The 17,652-nt window shown below is 29.4% G+C and overlaps 1 protein-coding gene and 2 long non-coding RNA genes across 3 annotated transcripts; 1 reads left to right on the top strand and 2 right to left on the bottom strand.

Moving 5' to 3' along the window:
- On the bottom strand, window positions 1-1,376 carry LOC139778205 (uncharacterized). Its single transcript, XR_011719517.1, has 3 exons — window positions 937-1,376; window positions 485-643; window positions 1-254 (listed from the first exon to the last, which is right to left on the bottom strand). It is a non-coding gene; the product is annotated as an uncharacterized lncRNA (long non-coding RNA).
- A 4,583-nt stretch (window positions 1,377-5,959) lies between these two features.
- LOC139778208 (uncharacterized) lies at window positions 5,960-6,641 on the bottom strand. Its single transcript, XR_011719518.1, has 3 exons — window positions 6,553-6,641; window positions 6,100-6,364; window positions 5,960-6,029 (listed from the first exon to the last, which is right to left on the bottom strand). It is a non-coding gene; the product is annotated as an uncharacterized lncRNA (long non-coding RNA).
- An 8,641-nt stretch (window positions 6,642-15,282) lies between these two features.
- LOC139778257 (fatty acid synthase-like) lies at window positions 15,283-17,261 on the top strand. Its single transcript, XM_071716125.1, has 4 exons — window positions 15,283-15,306; window positions 15,800-16,234; window positions 16,410-16,721; window positions 17,046-17,261. Exons 1-4 carry the CDS (start codon window positions 15,283-15,285, stop codon window positions 17,259-17,261), a joined length of 987 nt encoding a protein of 328 aa, XP_071572226.1.
- Window positions 17,262-17,652: the final 391 nt, after the last annotated feature.

Below are 17,652 nucleotides of genomic sequence, written 5' to 3'. Positions count from 1 at the left end.
CGCTAACGCTTTCGCAAATGTGATTCAGTGATATGAGTTTTGTTAAAAATATGAAAAACCACATCATACTAGAAAGAAATGTTTTTAATATCACGTTATTGCTTATTATTTCTTTCAGATGTAATATCGTGTAATATTCGAAATAAGACCCTTCGTTTAAGAGAACGAAATAGGATATTATTTGCAAAGTCATTTGTACTCCGAAGAAACCATTTATATCGCGAGCTGTCCGGCAAAGTTCCAAATGGAGATGTCTAAAAAGATATTATTTTAATAAAAAACAAATAATTATTAAAAATATACTTGTATTTATTAATCTATTATTTCTAAAATACAATATGCCTATATATATCGCGTTAGTGTCTTAGATGAATTAGCGCGATTAGAGCTGATTTATCGCAAGATTTATTACGTCGTAAAACAGAATAAAAGTTATATTTATGTTTATTATATTTTTACATAAATTAGAAAATTTGTAATTTACATTACGATCCATAATATGTGTTTGCGATTCTTAGCATTTCGAACGTTGTAGCCTTTAACGACAAGAAATTTTTTCCACTTGCATCTTAGTCCACGGTCTTCTGTTTCTGATAGTTGCTTAATATAATCGTTTATTTTATCTAACCTATCACCGATATGTCTGTAATTTAAGAAATATTTAGGAAAAGCGCAAAAAATTGTTATGCATAACAGAATTAAAACAAAAAAATTGTCCGCTCATTATCTTCTTTTACATCAAATTTTTAATTTTATATAGATACGGAAGTGTATTACAATATAACATTAACATACAATAATTTAATATATTTTTTGTATTGTATTTGATTTAATATATTTATTTTGAAAAATTAAGAATTTATCAAGTTAAATTACCTAAAAGTTTTAATAATACTCGCGGTAAAATGATTATAACAAAATAAGATATTTGCAAACCTTAGAAGAAGAATAAACGTTATATCCGTGATGCTGTTAACGTGTATAGAATAAGACATAACGAAAGGCATAAATATGGCCCTTATATCATGGAGCATTCCTATGGACACTAAAGAATCGAAAGTCCATGTTATGCAAATCATTAAAAACCACATAATCAACACTTTTCTTGTCAAATTTCTCATTTTATAGTATTCTTTGGGTATACCGAGCTCTTCCAATGTATCATTCACAAGATCTAACTTTCTTGTATACTGCCGGTATTTCTGAGGGGATAACAGCAGTCAGAAAATTTATAAAACTAGGAGACTCTTCTTCTGATCAAGAGACACGGTAGTGTCTCGCGCTAAGTATACGCGAAGCGAGACCGCACCGTGTTTAATATTCATAAGGCATATACGTAATGATACACTTAATAGTAAAGCACAGCGTATACACGATACAAATTTAATTAAAAGTTTACATTAAATTATCTAATGCGAAGTGCAACATTAAAAACAAAATTTATTAGTTGATTGCACCTTTAACTTCAATAAAGATAAATTAATATATAAAATATATTTCAAAAATAGAGAAATTTATTTTATCACATTTTTAAATACACTGGGCAACAAAATTATCGCAACAAAAATTTACGTAAAAAATTTGCCCAACTTCAAATAAGCATAACTCCGCGAAAAATTGTCATATCTGAAAGATTTTTTTTTTCATTTTAAAGGGTGAAGTCTGTATTTTAAGAAACCATTGTTAGATTTTGAATTTAGCCTTCCGCCCTCCCGCCGTTCTTCGAAAGTAAGGACGTGTTACGTCTCCAAAAAATTGCATACTTTGACACATTCTACGGAGTAGAATGAATTTTTTTCGTAACTATCATGGCAACCATCGTAAAATATGGACTTTTCCCTGCAAATTAAAAAAAAAATTAAGTCCGTACGATTTTTTTTCGCCGAGTTATGGCTTATCAAAGTTACCTATGCATTTTTGTGCATTCAATCACCGCCAACATTAGTATTACCCGATGAACACTTCGGGGAGGTTATTGGTCGGATTTTGCCTATCGTGTATGTGTGTGTGTGTTAGCAGAGATTTGCGCAAACTAATTTTTATTCAAACGAGGCATTGTTACGATTTTGTCTTTTGGTTCCGAATGAGCAATACAATACAGTGACTGCAATACTGTGAAGTTTTGTAATACTGAAGTAAGTAACTTCACAGTACATTACTTCTGTAAGTATAACTTCACAGTATTGCAATCACTGTATTGTATCGTTCATTCGAAAACAAACGACAAAATCGTAACAATTCCTCGTTTGAATGAAAATCAGTGTGCCCAAATCTCTGCTAACACACACACACACACACACACACATACATACACGATAGGCAAAATCCGACCAATAACGTCCCCGTAGTGTTCATCGGGTAATACTAATGTTGGCGGTGATTGAATGCACAAAAATGAATAGGTAACTTTGATAAGCCATAACTCGGTGAAAAAAAATTGTACGGACTTAATTTTTTTTTTAATTTGCAGGGAAAAGTCCATATTTTACGATGGTTGCCATGATAGTTACGAAAAAAATTCATTCTACTCCGTAGAATGTGTCAAAGTATGCAATTTTTTGGAGATGTAACACGTCCTTACTTTTGGAAGAACGGCGGGAAGGCGGGAGGCTAAATTCAAAATCTAACAATGGTTCTTTAAAATACAGACTTCACCCTTTAAAATAAAAAAAAAATCTTTCAGATATGACAATTTTTCGCGGAGTTATGCTTATTTAAAGTTGGGCAAATTTTTTACGTAAATTTTTGTTGCGATAATTTTGTTGCCCAGTGTATATTAAATAAGTAATGTTGAAATTAGTTATTTTTATATTCTAGGATGTGCTATTCTATGTTGTTTGTTTTATTTTAGATATATCACACTTTATTAAAACATTGATAAATAAAACTCATACCTCGTACTTGCAAATGGTGATAATTATGGATGTTATTGCTGCAAGCAAATTTACTGTCATCACAAAACTTATTATTCCAGTATATACTCCTTCCAAAAACAGATAGGTCATCGTATAATATAACACATAAGCATAAACACTCCACACAGTTAATATATAGAAAATACTCAAGCGATATCTAGGCTGGTTTAAAGGATATCTAAGAATTCCGAAACCTAAAAAAGAGGCGGCTAAGAAAATAGGACTTAGCGCCTTTTCTACAGTGTCGATCATAATAACGGAGACTCTCGCAATTCTATGTGTTAACTGTTAAAATTTTCAGGTTGCAACGTTCACATTGTGCAAACGTCACATTTATTATTATGATGAAATGGCTACATAATTATGTCGTAAATGTCTTTAAATCATTAAACGATAGCACAGTTGAGATAATCGATCCGCATACGAAGCATAGGGGAGACCGGGGCTATGTGTCCACACTTTACGCTTTTTTCAAGTTTACTAAAAAACTAATAAAGATATTTGGCTAAAATTTTAATGGTATAACCTTTCAACCTTGCTATTAAAAAAAAAACATAATTAGAATCGTTGATCTTTTAACATTTTAAAGAGGCGAATTTTTTAAGTGGACAAGTCAAGCGTAGACAGATAGCTCCATATGCGGGGCTATCTGTCCACATAATACAAAACACATTATTTATATTAATTTTGTATACTTATTTATAATATTGTTTATTGTTAATATATAATATTGAAAAAACTGCCTAGTCGTTGGAGTCAGAGAAGTAGTAGGCACTTTGTGTAGATTTTTTGACAAGTTTCCTGCGTAGAGCTGACTTTTCTTTATATACGGTGGTGTCAAACTGATTTTGAGTCTGTTGCAAAATCAATGTGATGAGTTTCTTTTGTCCCCTCAATTCTTTAATCTTTTTTTTGGGGGGCCTTTACTTTATCCTCGGCGTTTAAAATAGAAAATACTCAATAATCTAAGACAAACTCACATATTTAACTTGATGTGTATTTTTAAAATAAAAATTTGGTGACGATTCTTGAGTCGCAGGATTCAATAGTTGCTCGTAGGTCACTTTTTTACAGTAGCGAGTGAGAGCCCGAACATTTATTCCAAAGTCTAACGCTGTTTTTACGAAAAGATTCTCGCTTAATTTTTATTTTTTTAATCGCTCTAAATATAATTTTATTGGATATGTCTACCTTATCCGTCTTAAGGAAAGTCTTTCTTTTGTAGTTACGCACCATTATCTATTTATAAAAGAACAATTCGTCATTGAAGTATGGATACATTGCCCGATCAAAAATAAGACAGATAGCCCCGACCACGTTTTTCAGTCTTTAACATGTTGCCAATTTTAGATAATGCGGAATTAAGATTTGACGCTTCTCACACCTGATAACTATATATTAATTGATAATATTATGAATTGCTTACTTTAATTTAAGTTAAACTACTGTCGCACAGCAAATTTTTCGACCGTCGAAAAATGTGAATAATTGTTTTCGCTTTTCTTTTAACGTATATAGCGTCTGCGAGAGGCATCGCAAGAAAACAAACAACATTTAAATATCTTACGTAGGGTATTTTTCAACTACTTGTTACAATGGTAAAGACATCTGTCTCTTAAAACTTGAGATAGCAGTACTGTGGACACAATAGTCCCCGTAGACAGATAGCCCCGGTCTCCCCTATATATGCACTTATTACTTTTGAATTGCATTTTGCACTTTCTATGCATATTTACTTGCGTTATATGAAACGCTAAAATAATGTAATCAAATTTAATTTCGACATAATTTTAATTAAGTTCTTCAAAGAAGTTGGTTTATTTTATTATTATGTTTTATATTACCAATAAATCGTGTTAATTGAAAAGGAATATGCTTACACAATATTATTATTTGCTTTATCTTTTTGAAGTATTACAATTTATACAGATATTTATAATATAATATGTGTTTATTATTTATTTAAATAAATACATACTTTATGACTATGGTGAAAAACTGAAGGTTTACAATATGACGTACGTTCTTTGTCTTATTACGTCTTTAGTCTTACACGATTATGTAAAAAAATTAATTTTTGTGTTCTAATTTTTGTGACGGATATTTGTGACAAAATTTATTTTAAACTAACTGTATGGATTAAACAAATAAAAATGTACATGTTGGCTGTAAGAAAATTATTAACAATTATTGAAAACTAGCAGCAAAAAATTGTAAGTATTATTGTGTAAAATTAAACGTTATTTATTACATAAATTGTAAAATTTGAGGACATATTTGCACATATTAGATTTTAGAATAAGAATAAAATTTTAGAATTAGATTTAGATTTTAGAATAAAATTATTAAGCATAAGAAACAAAAGAAGACAGATATATTGAGATACTATTCATACATTTTTATAATGACAAATGTTATTTATATCTGACGTTGAAGTTTATCAATTGCCTTGCCAAAAGAAATATGAACGCCATAAGTAATTACGGATCAAAACTTAAACATGATTTATTTGTGAACAGGAAATAAATTATTATTAAAATTTTTGCTGAAATTTTTGTTATTATTTAATTAATTTTATTGTGTTACATTTGTTATTCATTTTGAAAATTGTTAATATACACTTACAAGTTTTCAAGTTATTTTTAACTGCATCATAATGATTACGTACGTTATAACCGTCATACAAAACTGGAAAAGAATAAATCAATTAATTTTCTCACTCGGTATAAAAGCAGCACTTAAAATGTTAATAAATTAAAAATCGCAAGTTAAATGGCATAATAACGATACATATTAATAACACTCTTGATAATTAATTTTTGAAACTAATATACAAAATATAAAAATAAAATGCTGAGGAAAGTAGAGTTAAAAGTAAACCTTTCGAAGAAATGTATTGCCAAAGTAGAAAAGACCCATTCCAGAAAATTTTAACGGATGCTGCATTGTTTGCAAGGTAAACTGATGAATCTATAGATAAATGACTATTATTTAATTTTACTTAATTTGCTTTACTTACTCTTTTTGTGCTAAAATACTTTTTACCTTCTCCGAAATGTTAGCATATTGACGTACACTTGTCAATTGATGAATTACTTTATCATTTTTGTTAGCCTGAAATATGGAATTTATTATAGAATAAAATATATATATATTCGTGGATTGCATGTGTGTGTGATTTTACCTTAACCGTAACATTCTCACAAATGGTATTTATGGTGTAGAGTTTAAATAAAAATAAAAAAAGCCATAAGCCTGTATTGAACAAGTTCAAATAGAATATTGCTGAATGTATTTCTTCATCTGATTGTTTCCGTATTAGCATCAAGCACAAGTAATAACATAGTGCAGTTAAATATAGAAGATAGGATGCCATTTCGAAAGTTATTTGTGTTCCAAATATTGAATTCAGTTCGCGAGCAAGGTGACATAATTCTAAGTGAAGATGCCTGCCAAAAGACACATTTGGTTATGAAAAAATATAGATAATTATATGACAACCCATATCATTTTAAGAACCCAAGTGATTCTTATAATTTATTTTTATTGCTTTTTAATATATAGTTTTATCTTATTTAATTATTATTAGTACATAAGTCGATGATCTATCACTATATATAAATGTGTATCAATTTACATTGAGATCCACAGTATCCGTTTATGGTTATCAGTACACATAATGTATCGGTGAAGACCAACCACAGGTTTCTTCCATGTACATTTCAGTCCATGCTCTTCTCTCACTGACAGATACCGTATGTGCTCGCTTATCTTATCAAATCTAGTGCCAATATACCTGTGCAAAAAACATCTCAGAAAGTATAAAATATGTGGCAAATTAAAACATTTGATAATATATGATAAATTAAAATGTTTAACTTATATCTACATGAATTGTAGGAATTTTATATAATATAATATATATAATGGTATATACATATAATTTATATGTAATCTATCTTTTAATTCTGAAAAATTTTATTGAGAATCATATAGAAGTAATATGTTTAGTCTCGTATTAATTTTCTGTAGTTTTTGATTAAATTCTTTTATCATTTTAATGATATTTAGTGAATTTAGTATTTAATGAATAAATTTTACACTAGCGAGGAAGTTATGAAAAGTAGAGATACAGGAAATTAAATGCAAATACAAACAGTGATACATTTATTTACTGAATAAATACTGTAAATATAAATATTATACAAACCATAAGATGAAGGTAAATAATAAGTCCACGAGCGTATTAATGTGAAGAGAATGATTTAGTATGTAAGGCAGATATAGTCCCCAAGAAACAGTCTCATTCAAATTTTGCCACAGTAGTGACTCATATACATTTACAGTCATACTGTACATGATCCACACAATTACTATTCTTTTCGACCATATATATATTTTTCGATACATTTTTGGAGTGCCCAGTTCTTCCAAGGTATCGTCTACAGCTGCAAGCTTCTTCAAGCACGTAGCAAATCTCTAAAATAATAGCAAGCGACAATTTGAAACGCATCTATGTCATCATGTATTATGTAAAGCAATTATGCTATTTTAATATACGCTGTAAAAGCAAAAAATTAAAAAACTTAAGATATCTATCACTCTATAAGAAATTTTCATTTTCCAATGCTGCGCGCCATATTAGAAAAATTGCCATATTAGAAATATAAAATAATATAATTACTTTAACGTTACTAAATATATAGTAAATATTTGTATGATTGTACCTTTCGATGATAAAAGCTCATAATCACGGACACAACCAAGGTAAAGATGTTAATCTCCGTAACGATTATAACAACTGAGGTCCGAAATAGTATTTCGATTTTAAAGAGAATTATTATATAATAAAAGAGATAAGCATAAGTAAACCATAGTGTCAGAGAGTATAGAATACTTAAATACGCAGTCCACCAAATCCTTGGTTGTTTTCCGGGATAAAATCCTAAACCGACAATAAAGCACATAACGAGGAAAGGGCGCAGAGCCTGTTGGATTGTAGTTACCACGATCATCGCTATTGCAAGTTTACTAACTGTTTGTTCAAATTTGTTTATCGGGTGTATCGCTATTGTGCCGATTTGCAACTGCGGCGGATCTTCGTAATCACAGTATATGTTCCTTACAGCACTTACGCATATTGAAATTATAGATTCACTTTGATGAGTAAAAAAAATGATTGATGGTTGAATCTTGTTGGGATCCATTGTAATGGAGCCACTAATACAGTTTTCTACGTATTCTTTTTATTAGTTTGAAGCAAATACGTTTACTATTGCTTCTGTCAGTATTGGTCTATGTAACGTAACTTTCCTCATGTGTCATAGCTGATGATACATAATAAGATTAACAAGTAAAAGGACAACGATAATGAGTAATAGTAATTTAATGATATGAGTAAGTAATAGTATTTTTTAATATCAATTTGTCGCAACAATAGCAAGAAAAGAGGAAAAACATAAAAGAAATATTTTTAGAATTTCTGGAAGTGTAAAAATTATATTAAATTTGCTTTTTACTTATTCTTTATTCTTTTGAAGAACAATGTAATTTTATTGATGTGAGGTATAAATCGACTAGAGCGTAGAAATTTGTGAAATTTTACGGTAAAACTTTCTAGATTATTAAATCTGCGATGCGAAACATCTACAATTATTTTCGCATCTTACTTTTTATTCTACTGCTGTAATTGCCAAAGAAAATGATCTATATCTTGTATTATCTGAATAATTCATAATGAAACACGATGAACTCACATACCCTAATAATGATATTACATTGCAAGTCACATTATTTGCAGAGTATCGATAGAATATAGATTTAGACACTAAAAGAAATTTAATTAATAAAATAAATAAACTAATATTTAAGATTGTTGTCAAAATAATTTTCATGTGTATTAAAGTATATTAAAACGTACTAAAAGTGTATAAATCGACAATAATTGATTTATTTAATTTTAACATTATTTATTATACAAATTATATATAAAGAATGCGTTTTACCCTTTAATTATTAATATTTTAAGTGTAATAAAAATGTTTTCCGTTTTATATAGTGTCTGATTTAAAGATATTATTACGTGATTAATCTGTAAGCACAACAAAAAGAAGAAAATTACTAGTTGGTAGAATCATTAATTGTTTTGCTTCTTCATAGAGGAATCTTGTTTTCATAAATTTCGTATATGGACCTTTGATTGCATATAAAACTAGATCTAATCAACCAAATGTTAATGAATTATATATGAAATAGGGGTAGAAAAGACCGAAGAGAAAATTGTGTTTTTAGTTTTCGATGCCAATGTGTCCGATATGGCGGCCCCAAAGTGGCTAAGACTCAGTTATTTCTTGTATTTTTCGACGAATTTTTTATTTCTATATATGAACATCTTATAGGTAGAAATCATAGGTAGGAAAAGTCAACATGAATATCAAAAAAATTTCTATTAAACTTCAACAATTTTGTGCACCGATGGTTGAGCGATATTCCAGATTTCTGCGCGATTTCAGTCCGAAAAAAAATCATAAACATTAAAAATGAACAATTTTTTTCATTTCTTTGTACAGAGGCCGCCATATTTAATTTTGTAGTTGAAAATTCTCTATTCTGAGCCCAAATTCTGTTAGAGCATACCCGAAAATATAAGGAACACTAACGTTGATCCATTTATTCCTCTGTTACAGGCATGAAAATGAGGTTAAAAAACATGTTGAAAAATCAACGATCTTCGTCGTTAATGGGTTAATTTAATGTTCCTTGGTTACTGGGAAGCCTCTTGACAGACAAAATTGTTGTAAATGTGTGCGAACGTATGACTAAAATTGAAATTAGAACGCAAAAATCATCATTTTTTGCGTAATCAAAAAATCTCGAGATAGATTGCATTCAGCGATTTTATTCAGCAACCGACAACTTTGCTCGAATATTTTACTCGAAAACTCGTTTCGCAAAAATTTTAGATGAACTTGGTAACGTCTTGACGTTTATGCAATTACGTAGTCAGTTAGTCGTTCTTTCTGCGTATTTGGCATCGGTTAACAATTTTACATACAATGAAAATTAGCATATGCATCAGATGTCGAAGTTTAGCGGATACTATTTATATTTATGAATGCGTAAATGCGTGACGACATTACACAAAGTAGATTAAATTATGTGATTAACCTTCGGTGGTCACACGGTGGTCACAGTGACCCCAACCAATTTTCAAATAGCTGCATGCTGTTTAAAAACTAACGGTTTAAGTGGATAGCAAAAAATTCTAGAATTAAATTTAAACATTGTAGAATGTATTCTCATTATAAAAAATTAACTTTTTGAGTGGCATCATGTTCAAAAAAATCCTTTAAGAAATGTTCAAAAAAGAGGTATGACCACCGAGGGTTAAATCAGTGCACATTTTTACATCACGCATGATATATATGGATTTAAATAAAATTTGATTTTTTATTATTCCTTATTACTATGTACATATAAATATATAATATAAAAAATAATTTTGCCTCTTGTAAAAAAATCTGAACAAGCATATTCCAGCGTGTTCGATCAGTACAAAACTGCATGCACAGTATACGGTGCACAAAAATAATAATATATTCGTATTAAAATAAATGAATAAGTAATTAAGAACTCTTGATAATGAAAATAACAAGTAACAAGTGAAAAGGTTGGTTTGAGAGTACAACGCCGTTAACAGTGCATAAGTTAACGTTATCTTAACCTTTAATAACTAATAAGCAGAGTTGGGAAGTAATGCGTTACTTGTAGTGCCGGGGGATGGTCAGGTAAATGGCGTGTGTAAAGATAAGTAAGGGTATGAAGGAAGATATGTATATGTGTACACAAGTATTGAATTGTCAATTTATAAGGGGACACCGAGACCACAACGTTGATGACATTTTTAAATCCAAATTACCGATTTCGACATATGTACTTAAAAAATCTCCCTTAATATTCAATGTAGAAAAAAATAAAGACACTCCTATTATACAGGGTGTTTCTTAAAGATCGTCTAACTACATAGCGCTATTCCTTATCAAAAATTGAATCGAAAAGTTCTGAGCTATTTTTTTACTATAATGCTTAATAAAGCAGTAATTATTGAGTAAAGTCAATTCAATTAGCACTGTCTTTTAGCCGGGCATACATCAGTGAGTCGCGCACCCGTAGTGCGCTCACGTAGGTGCGACTTGGCAGAAGTTTCTCTGTGCCAAAGGAGAAATGCAAGAATTAAAAAAAAATCACTTTAGGGACGTTCTAAACAATTAGCTTAACAAACAGTAATTTCTTGGTATACTGTGATATTCTGAATTTATTCTATTATTATACATATATCAGCATTGTGTCTATCTCAGTAATTTCCATGATTGTATGGTAAACATGCATAATGGATGCGTCAATGTTGACATGTTAGAAATTTTAATCGGCTGCCACATTAATATGTATGTACAGGAAATGTAATACATAAATAGAGAGGATCGGAGATACGTGACTTAGTTGCGTTTTGACTTCACTCTTGAATGTTTCAATTGCCACGGTGCTTCCACTTCCTATTGGTACGTATATATAATTTTAAATTGTATTTGATTATTTTCTTTATTTTATATACATTTATATCTGTTTTCTCAAAAAATAAATAATAGCATTTTGTTGTAGAATTTGTCTATTTTGAAAATAGATACTATGAATCGAATTCGTATAACAGCATCGATGCTGAAGAAGAATTCGTTATCTCCGGCATTGCTGGCCGATTTTCTAATAGCGACAATTTAAAAGAGTTTCAAGAAAATCTTTTTAACAAAGTGGATCTTGGTTCGAGCGATCATAAACGCTGGAATAATTGTAATAAATTTTTCTATTAATATTAAGCTATATATATTTTAAAAATTTTTAAAAATTTGTATTTTATAACAATTATAATTAAAGATTTGCAATATCTAATCCAAAAATTTTTAAAAACAATTACCACCCGAAAGCCGAAAAATATTTTTAATAAACCGGAATTGCGACATTTCGTACAGCATATCACTGTATTCTCTTTAAGTACGCGGTGCTCGGGCGATATAAATTGATTAAAAAATCATATTTCGCAAATTTCAGATTTTTTGTAACCATGCATTATTGATCATACATGTATATTATGTCGTGTACTTGTTATTAATATCTACGATATATATATATTTTTTTTTATTTATGGTACAATATTTAACAAGAAAATATTTGTCTAATAAGATTAATTGTTTTTGTATATATTTTTAAACTCTATAACAAACATAATTATTGCTCATCTTTTCTCTTGAAAATATTATTTATTTGGATTTTGAGGTATTGTTATGTACAACCTACGGGATTTCTTTTAATTTTTCGGGAACCGGAGAAAGAATAGAAAGTAATAGAATATGGAAAAATGGTGCAATATGGTGAAAAATACAGTATATATCTCACAAATATACGTCATAGACTAATTCTATATATGTACCAACAGCTGGAAGATTATTTTACTAAAGTTTTGCTCCACAACCTAATCGTAGAGTCCACAGATAATAAGATAAATAGTATTAATTAATAATATAATTAGACTCGTGAAAGTGTCAACGATTTAAACGGCGAATGCGAGTCGGGCGCGGAATGTGGTGCGCAAATAAAACTATAAAAACGTGTATTTAAATGTAACGAACGTTTCGGCTCTTCTTTCGAGCCATCTTCAGCATTTATTAAGAAAAGAGGAAGTGTTGTTTAACTCTAATCGTAGTATTTTTTTAACAATGGAACTAATATTAAAATTAAATTTAGCGGCAATTCTAGGATTGTGAAAAGATAAATTAAAATTATGAATTCGTTTTAGATGTGCGGGAACAATATTAAAGAAAACTAATTATAAGTAGAGTAACGCATTTTTCAGCTTGCGTACAATCAATAATATAATTTATAGACTCGTAGTGATTCGGCAAGCGAGACAATACAAGAAAAAGTCAATATTTAAATTATTTTCAGGCAATTGAATATCATTCAATCATTGAAGCTTGATAATACAAGAATTACAAGATTTTTTTTTATACTTAAAATTGACAATCAATTTAAAATCTTGTCTCGATCTTGTCTCGATTTCATTTTCTTGACATCTGACATTCAATTAGTGATTTAGAACGAAGCGAGACTTCAAGTCAAGCATCTCGTCCAATTTTTCTTGCGTTTATTATTTGTTTTTGAATGTTGTCTCGATGTTAATGTAACCGTATTTATCTCGAATCGTAATACACGAAGCAATCAAGCAAAAATCTCTAAATTTATGCTTATACTTTATTGTTATTTGAAGAAGGACTTTTTTTCAAATTTTGATTGATTTCTGACTAATTTTAGGAAACTGAAAAAGAAATTTAAAGACCACTTAACCAGATCTTTATAAATTAATTTATAAGTAATTATTATTATTATTATTATTATAAGGCGTTAGGAACTCGAAAGTTCATTGCCGCAGACCCCAAATCCCGCCAAATTTACAAGTAATTATTTACCCAAAAGACGATATTTTTTTATAATAAATAAGAGACATGTTAATTTAACAGATAGAAACTATAGAAAAAAATAACACAACTTACCTGTTTATTTTCACATGTAAAATATGTTATAAAGAATTATAATTATTAATTATATTATATATATATATTTATATTATATTATTAATTATATTATTAATTATTATTATTTCTTTCTTTCTTTCTTTATTTATTATTTACACTATCAAAAATTTAAAATAAAAAAATTTTTACACAAGAAAATTTAAATTAAAATTTATTTTTTAATTAATTTAGCATTACATTAATATTTAAAAGAATGACACAAAGAATGATACAATAACACCATAAAAATCAAATTAAGAAAAAAGAGAAAAAAATAAATAATAAGAAAAATTTAAATTTCGTCACACATTGCACTTAAATATTTTGCTTATTTTTCGGTACTTTCAAGTGTCGTTATTATTTTTGAAGAGAGGCTGCAAGTAAGCCATGAATTTAAGCATAATAAGCTTCGTGCTGATTCATTGTTGAGTCGATTGCGATGTTTTCGGATTACTAGCGATGCCTTCGAAAAAAAACGTTCCACTGAAACGGATGTAGCCTGAATACTAAAATAATCTCGTGCCATTGAAGCTAATATGGGAAATTGCTTTTTATTTTAATTCCACCAAGAAAGAATATTTTCATTTTTATCAGTTCGTTGAAGACGCAAATAATCATCTAACTCTTTTCGCCAATTTGTACTTAAATTTTGATTTGATTTATTCGATTCAAAAAGAGATCCTAAATCCAGTACATCATCGAGTGTCGTGGCAGGAACATTTTCCAAACTTTCATCAAAACTTACAGGTGTTGTAGAAAGATTGGCTTGATCGAGCATTCTTGGTTCGTAATATTTAGTTCGGTATATGAATTCAAATTGCTTTATTGATTCTTCTATCATTTCTCTACCCCATGTTGTTAGTTGGAAAGTCTCTACTTTGTGTCGTGGATCGAGAATAAGTATTATGCAATAAATCCAATTAGACTTTCTGTAGTATTTGATTAATTTGTCTCGGGCTGCAGTAGCGGCTGTAGCGGCTTGATGGACAACATTCTTTGTGACAAAATTGTCAGGCAAATTTTGATATGATAAAATGAACGTTTCAAGTTTATCAAGCATCATATTAATACCAATTACAACAAGCGGTAAAGTTATATATTTTTCGCCACTTAGAGTAGTTGACAAAACTTTAAACTGCCGTAGGAATTTAATTAGAATATTCAAAAGAGACCACTCTATTTCCAATAAAAGGTATTTCTTCATAATATCATTATTTTCGCACAATAAATTTAGAGCTTGCTTCATCTGCAGCGCAGAGTCTATCATGTCACAAACCGAATTCCACCGTGTAGCTACACCTAGATTTGGTGAAATCATGCGAGAATTTGTTGTTTCGCAACATAATTTCAATTTATTTGTCCACTGTTCTGAATATTTAATTTTGCGAAAAAGATGTTGAAGTTTTGTAAGTACTCTCGTACAATTATCGGGATAAATCTCTTCATCTTCATCGGATTCGCTCGGTTCGTCGTCTATCTCATCGATATTAGACTGTATTAGTCTGAGCATATCATTCACGGCTAAGTTTATTACATGTGCAAAACAATGAAAATGTTGATTATTTGGGTCAAAACTAATATTTTCAGCATCCATGAGTGGTTCTAGCTCTTTCATAAATTTTGTATTTGCCGATGCATTGTCGAGAGTTATGCCTTGTACTTTAGAAAGGAGATTCCAATAAAACTAAAAACGTGTATTTAAATGTAACGAAAGTTTCTTCTTCTTTTTTTAATAAATGCTGAAGATGGCTCGAAAGAAGAGCCAAAACGTTCGTTACATTTAAATACACGTTTTTAGTTTTATTTGCGCACCACGTTCCGCGACCGACTCGCATTCGCAGTATTAATTAAAACCGAAATTGTTATTAGGAAAAGTGCGAGCAATGTTAACATTCCAGACAAAATAAATTTATTCTTTATTTTTTTAGCCTAATAATATTTCTGTGTGTATTTATACATATATTTCCAACATTCCAACTTATTGTTAGTAAACTGCGCGCCGATCTTTTGTTGGACTTAGCTAGAATACAGCTTCCGTTGGAATATTAATATCCCCCTCCCTCATAAATTGATGTCAATTTTACTTTAATGCTAATAAGCAGTTTACTAATTGTAAATTCAATACTTTTAAAAATATATATGTTTATATTCGCGTCTTTCATTAAAATAAAATAAAATTTATTTTACTTATAACATTTTTTTGCCAGTGTTTATCCCGTATTTCTGCGTTTTGTAATTATATCAAAGAAATTTGTTTATTAGTATCAATTTTTCTCAGGGGTTTTGTCTTCTAACGGTTACTGTAAACCCTTTGACGAGGAAGGCGCCAGATATATGCATAGCGATACGGTCGCAGTAGTATATCTGCAAAAGGCAAAAAATGCAAGAAGAATATATGCGACCCTCGTACACGGTAAAATAAATTGCGATGGTTTTAAAGAAGAAGGTATTACCTTTCCATCGGTCGAAAAGCAAAAAATATTGTTGGACGAATTTTATAAGGAATGTGGGATCTCACCCAATGAGTTATCTTATATGGAGGCTCATGCAACTGGTACTCTTGCCGGTGATCCCGTAGAAGTTATGTCTATTGACCAGATTTTATGCGCTAAAAGAAACACTCCTTTATTGATGGGCTCGGTAAAATCAAATATTGGACATTCCGAACCCGCCAGTGGCCTTTGTCAAATCGCAAAGGTACATTTGTAATAAAATGATTTAACACTGACTTTGCTTAAAATGTGATTATATAGCAATTGATATTTTTTTATATTGTTACAATTATAATACATATCATTACATATGTATATAATACATTTATATAAAATAATTACTATAATTACTGCTAATAAAAAGATGTGATTTCTTAAAGGTATTATTAGCGATGGAAACTGGTATAATTACGCCTACTATACACTTGAAACGTCCGCGAAAAGAGTTAACTGCTATTATCGAAGGAAGAATAAAGATCGTCACTGAACCAACAGAATGGAAAGGTGGTTATGTAGGTATCAATTCTTTTGGGTTTGGAAGGGCTAATAGCCACATATTATTAAAATCAAATCCTAAACAAAAAATCAACAATGGAGCTTCGAATGACGACTTACCTAGGCTTGTAGCACTGTATCTGGTCGTACCGTCGCGGCATCGTACGGAGGAAGCAGTTAAAATCATTTTTTATTACGTAAGCAAATATTGTAACGGCTTACTTTATTTATTTCAGCAATGGCTTTTTATGACATTTACTTTTCTATTACCATATAAATATAACAAACATAAAATAAATTTAAATATGGTATATTTACGAAACGTCTAAAAAAATAATTGCGCATATATAATAAAGTATACATTTTTTAAATTATTTTAAATCTGCACAAAAAAGAAAAGTCAATGTGTTTTGTTCAATATATTATTAGCAAAACATTTTTTGCAAAATTAATTAGTATTATCTTTTCTTTTATGTAAAATTATTCCAAGAAGGATAAGATATTATTGTTACTAAATGCAGGTGCGGAATCGATCAACAGATGCAGAATTTATATCCTTATTACATCATATTCATAATGATAATATAGAAGGTCATCTTTACAGAGGGTACATGATAACTGAGTCTAAAATATCTCATAATATAATTATTAAAACAGAACATACTCCATATACGAAAAGACCGATTTGTTTTATATTTTCTGGACTAGGATCTCAATGGTTTGAAATGAGTAAGTAAATATATTATTGTAAAATACTTCAAATATACAAATTTTGACAATTCTTAAGAATATACATATAGCACATAAGAATATCAATAATCTTTCACAATTATTCAGAAAACACTATAATCATAATCTTAACATATTCTTAATATGTTTTCAACCCCATAATACTGCATAGACGTTTTATTTGTTGCTCTCTATTTATTAGGAATTTAATTTATAAAATTTAACTTATAAATTTCATTTATAAAATTTTAGAATTTAAGTAAAATTGAATTCTAACAAAATATTCTATCGGAATAAATATTACAATATGGCGAACAGCTAGATTCCTTTCTTGCATACATTCAATACTAAATGGCGTGTGTTTACGTGTTTGCGTGTGTAAATACGCAAATAATTTGA

The sequence above is a fragment of the Temnothorax nylanderi genome, unplaced genomic scaffold, assembly GCF_030848795.1.
Source record: "Temnothorax nylanderi isolate EJ_2023f unplaced genomic scaffold, tnyl_v1.0 TNYL_tig0176_pilon, whole genome shotgun sequence".
Classification (NCBI taxonomy): Eukaryota; Metazoa; Arthropoda; class Insecta; order Hymenoptera; family Formicidae; genus Temnothorax; species Temnothorax nylanderi.
The sequence above is the reverse complement of the archived record's forward strand: the minus strand, read 5'-3'. Positions and strand labels throughout refer to the sequence as shown.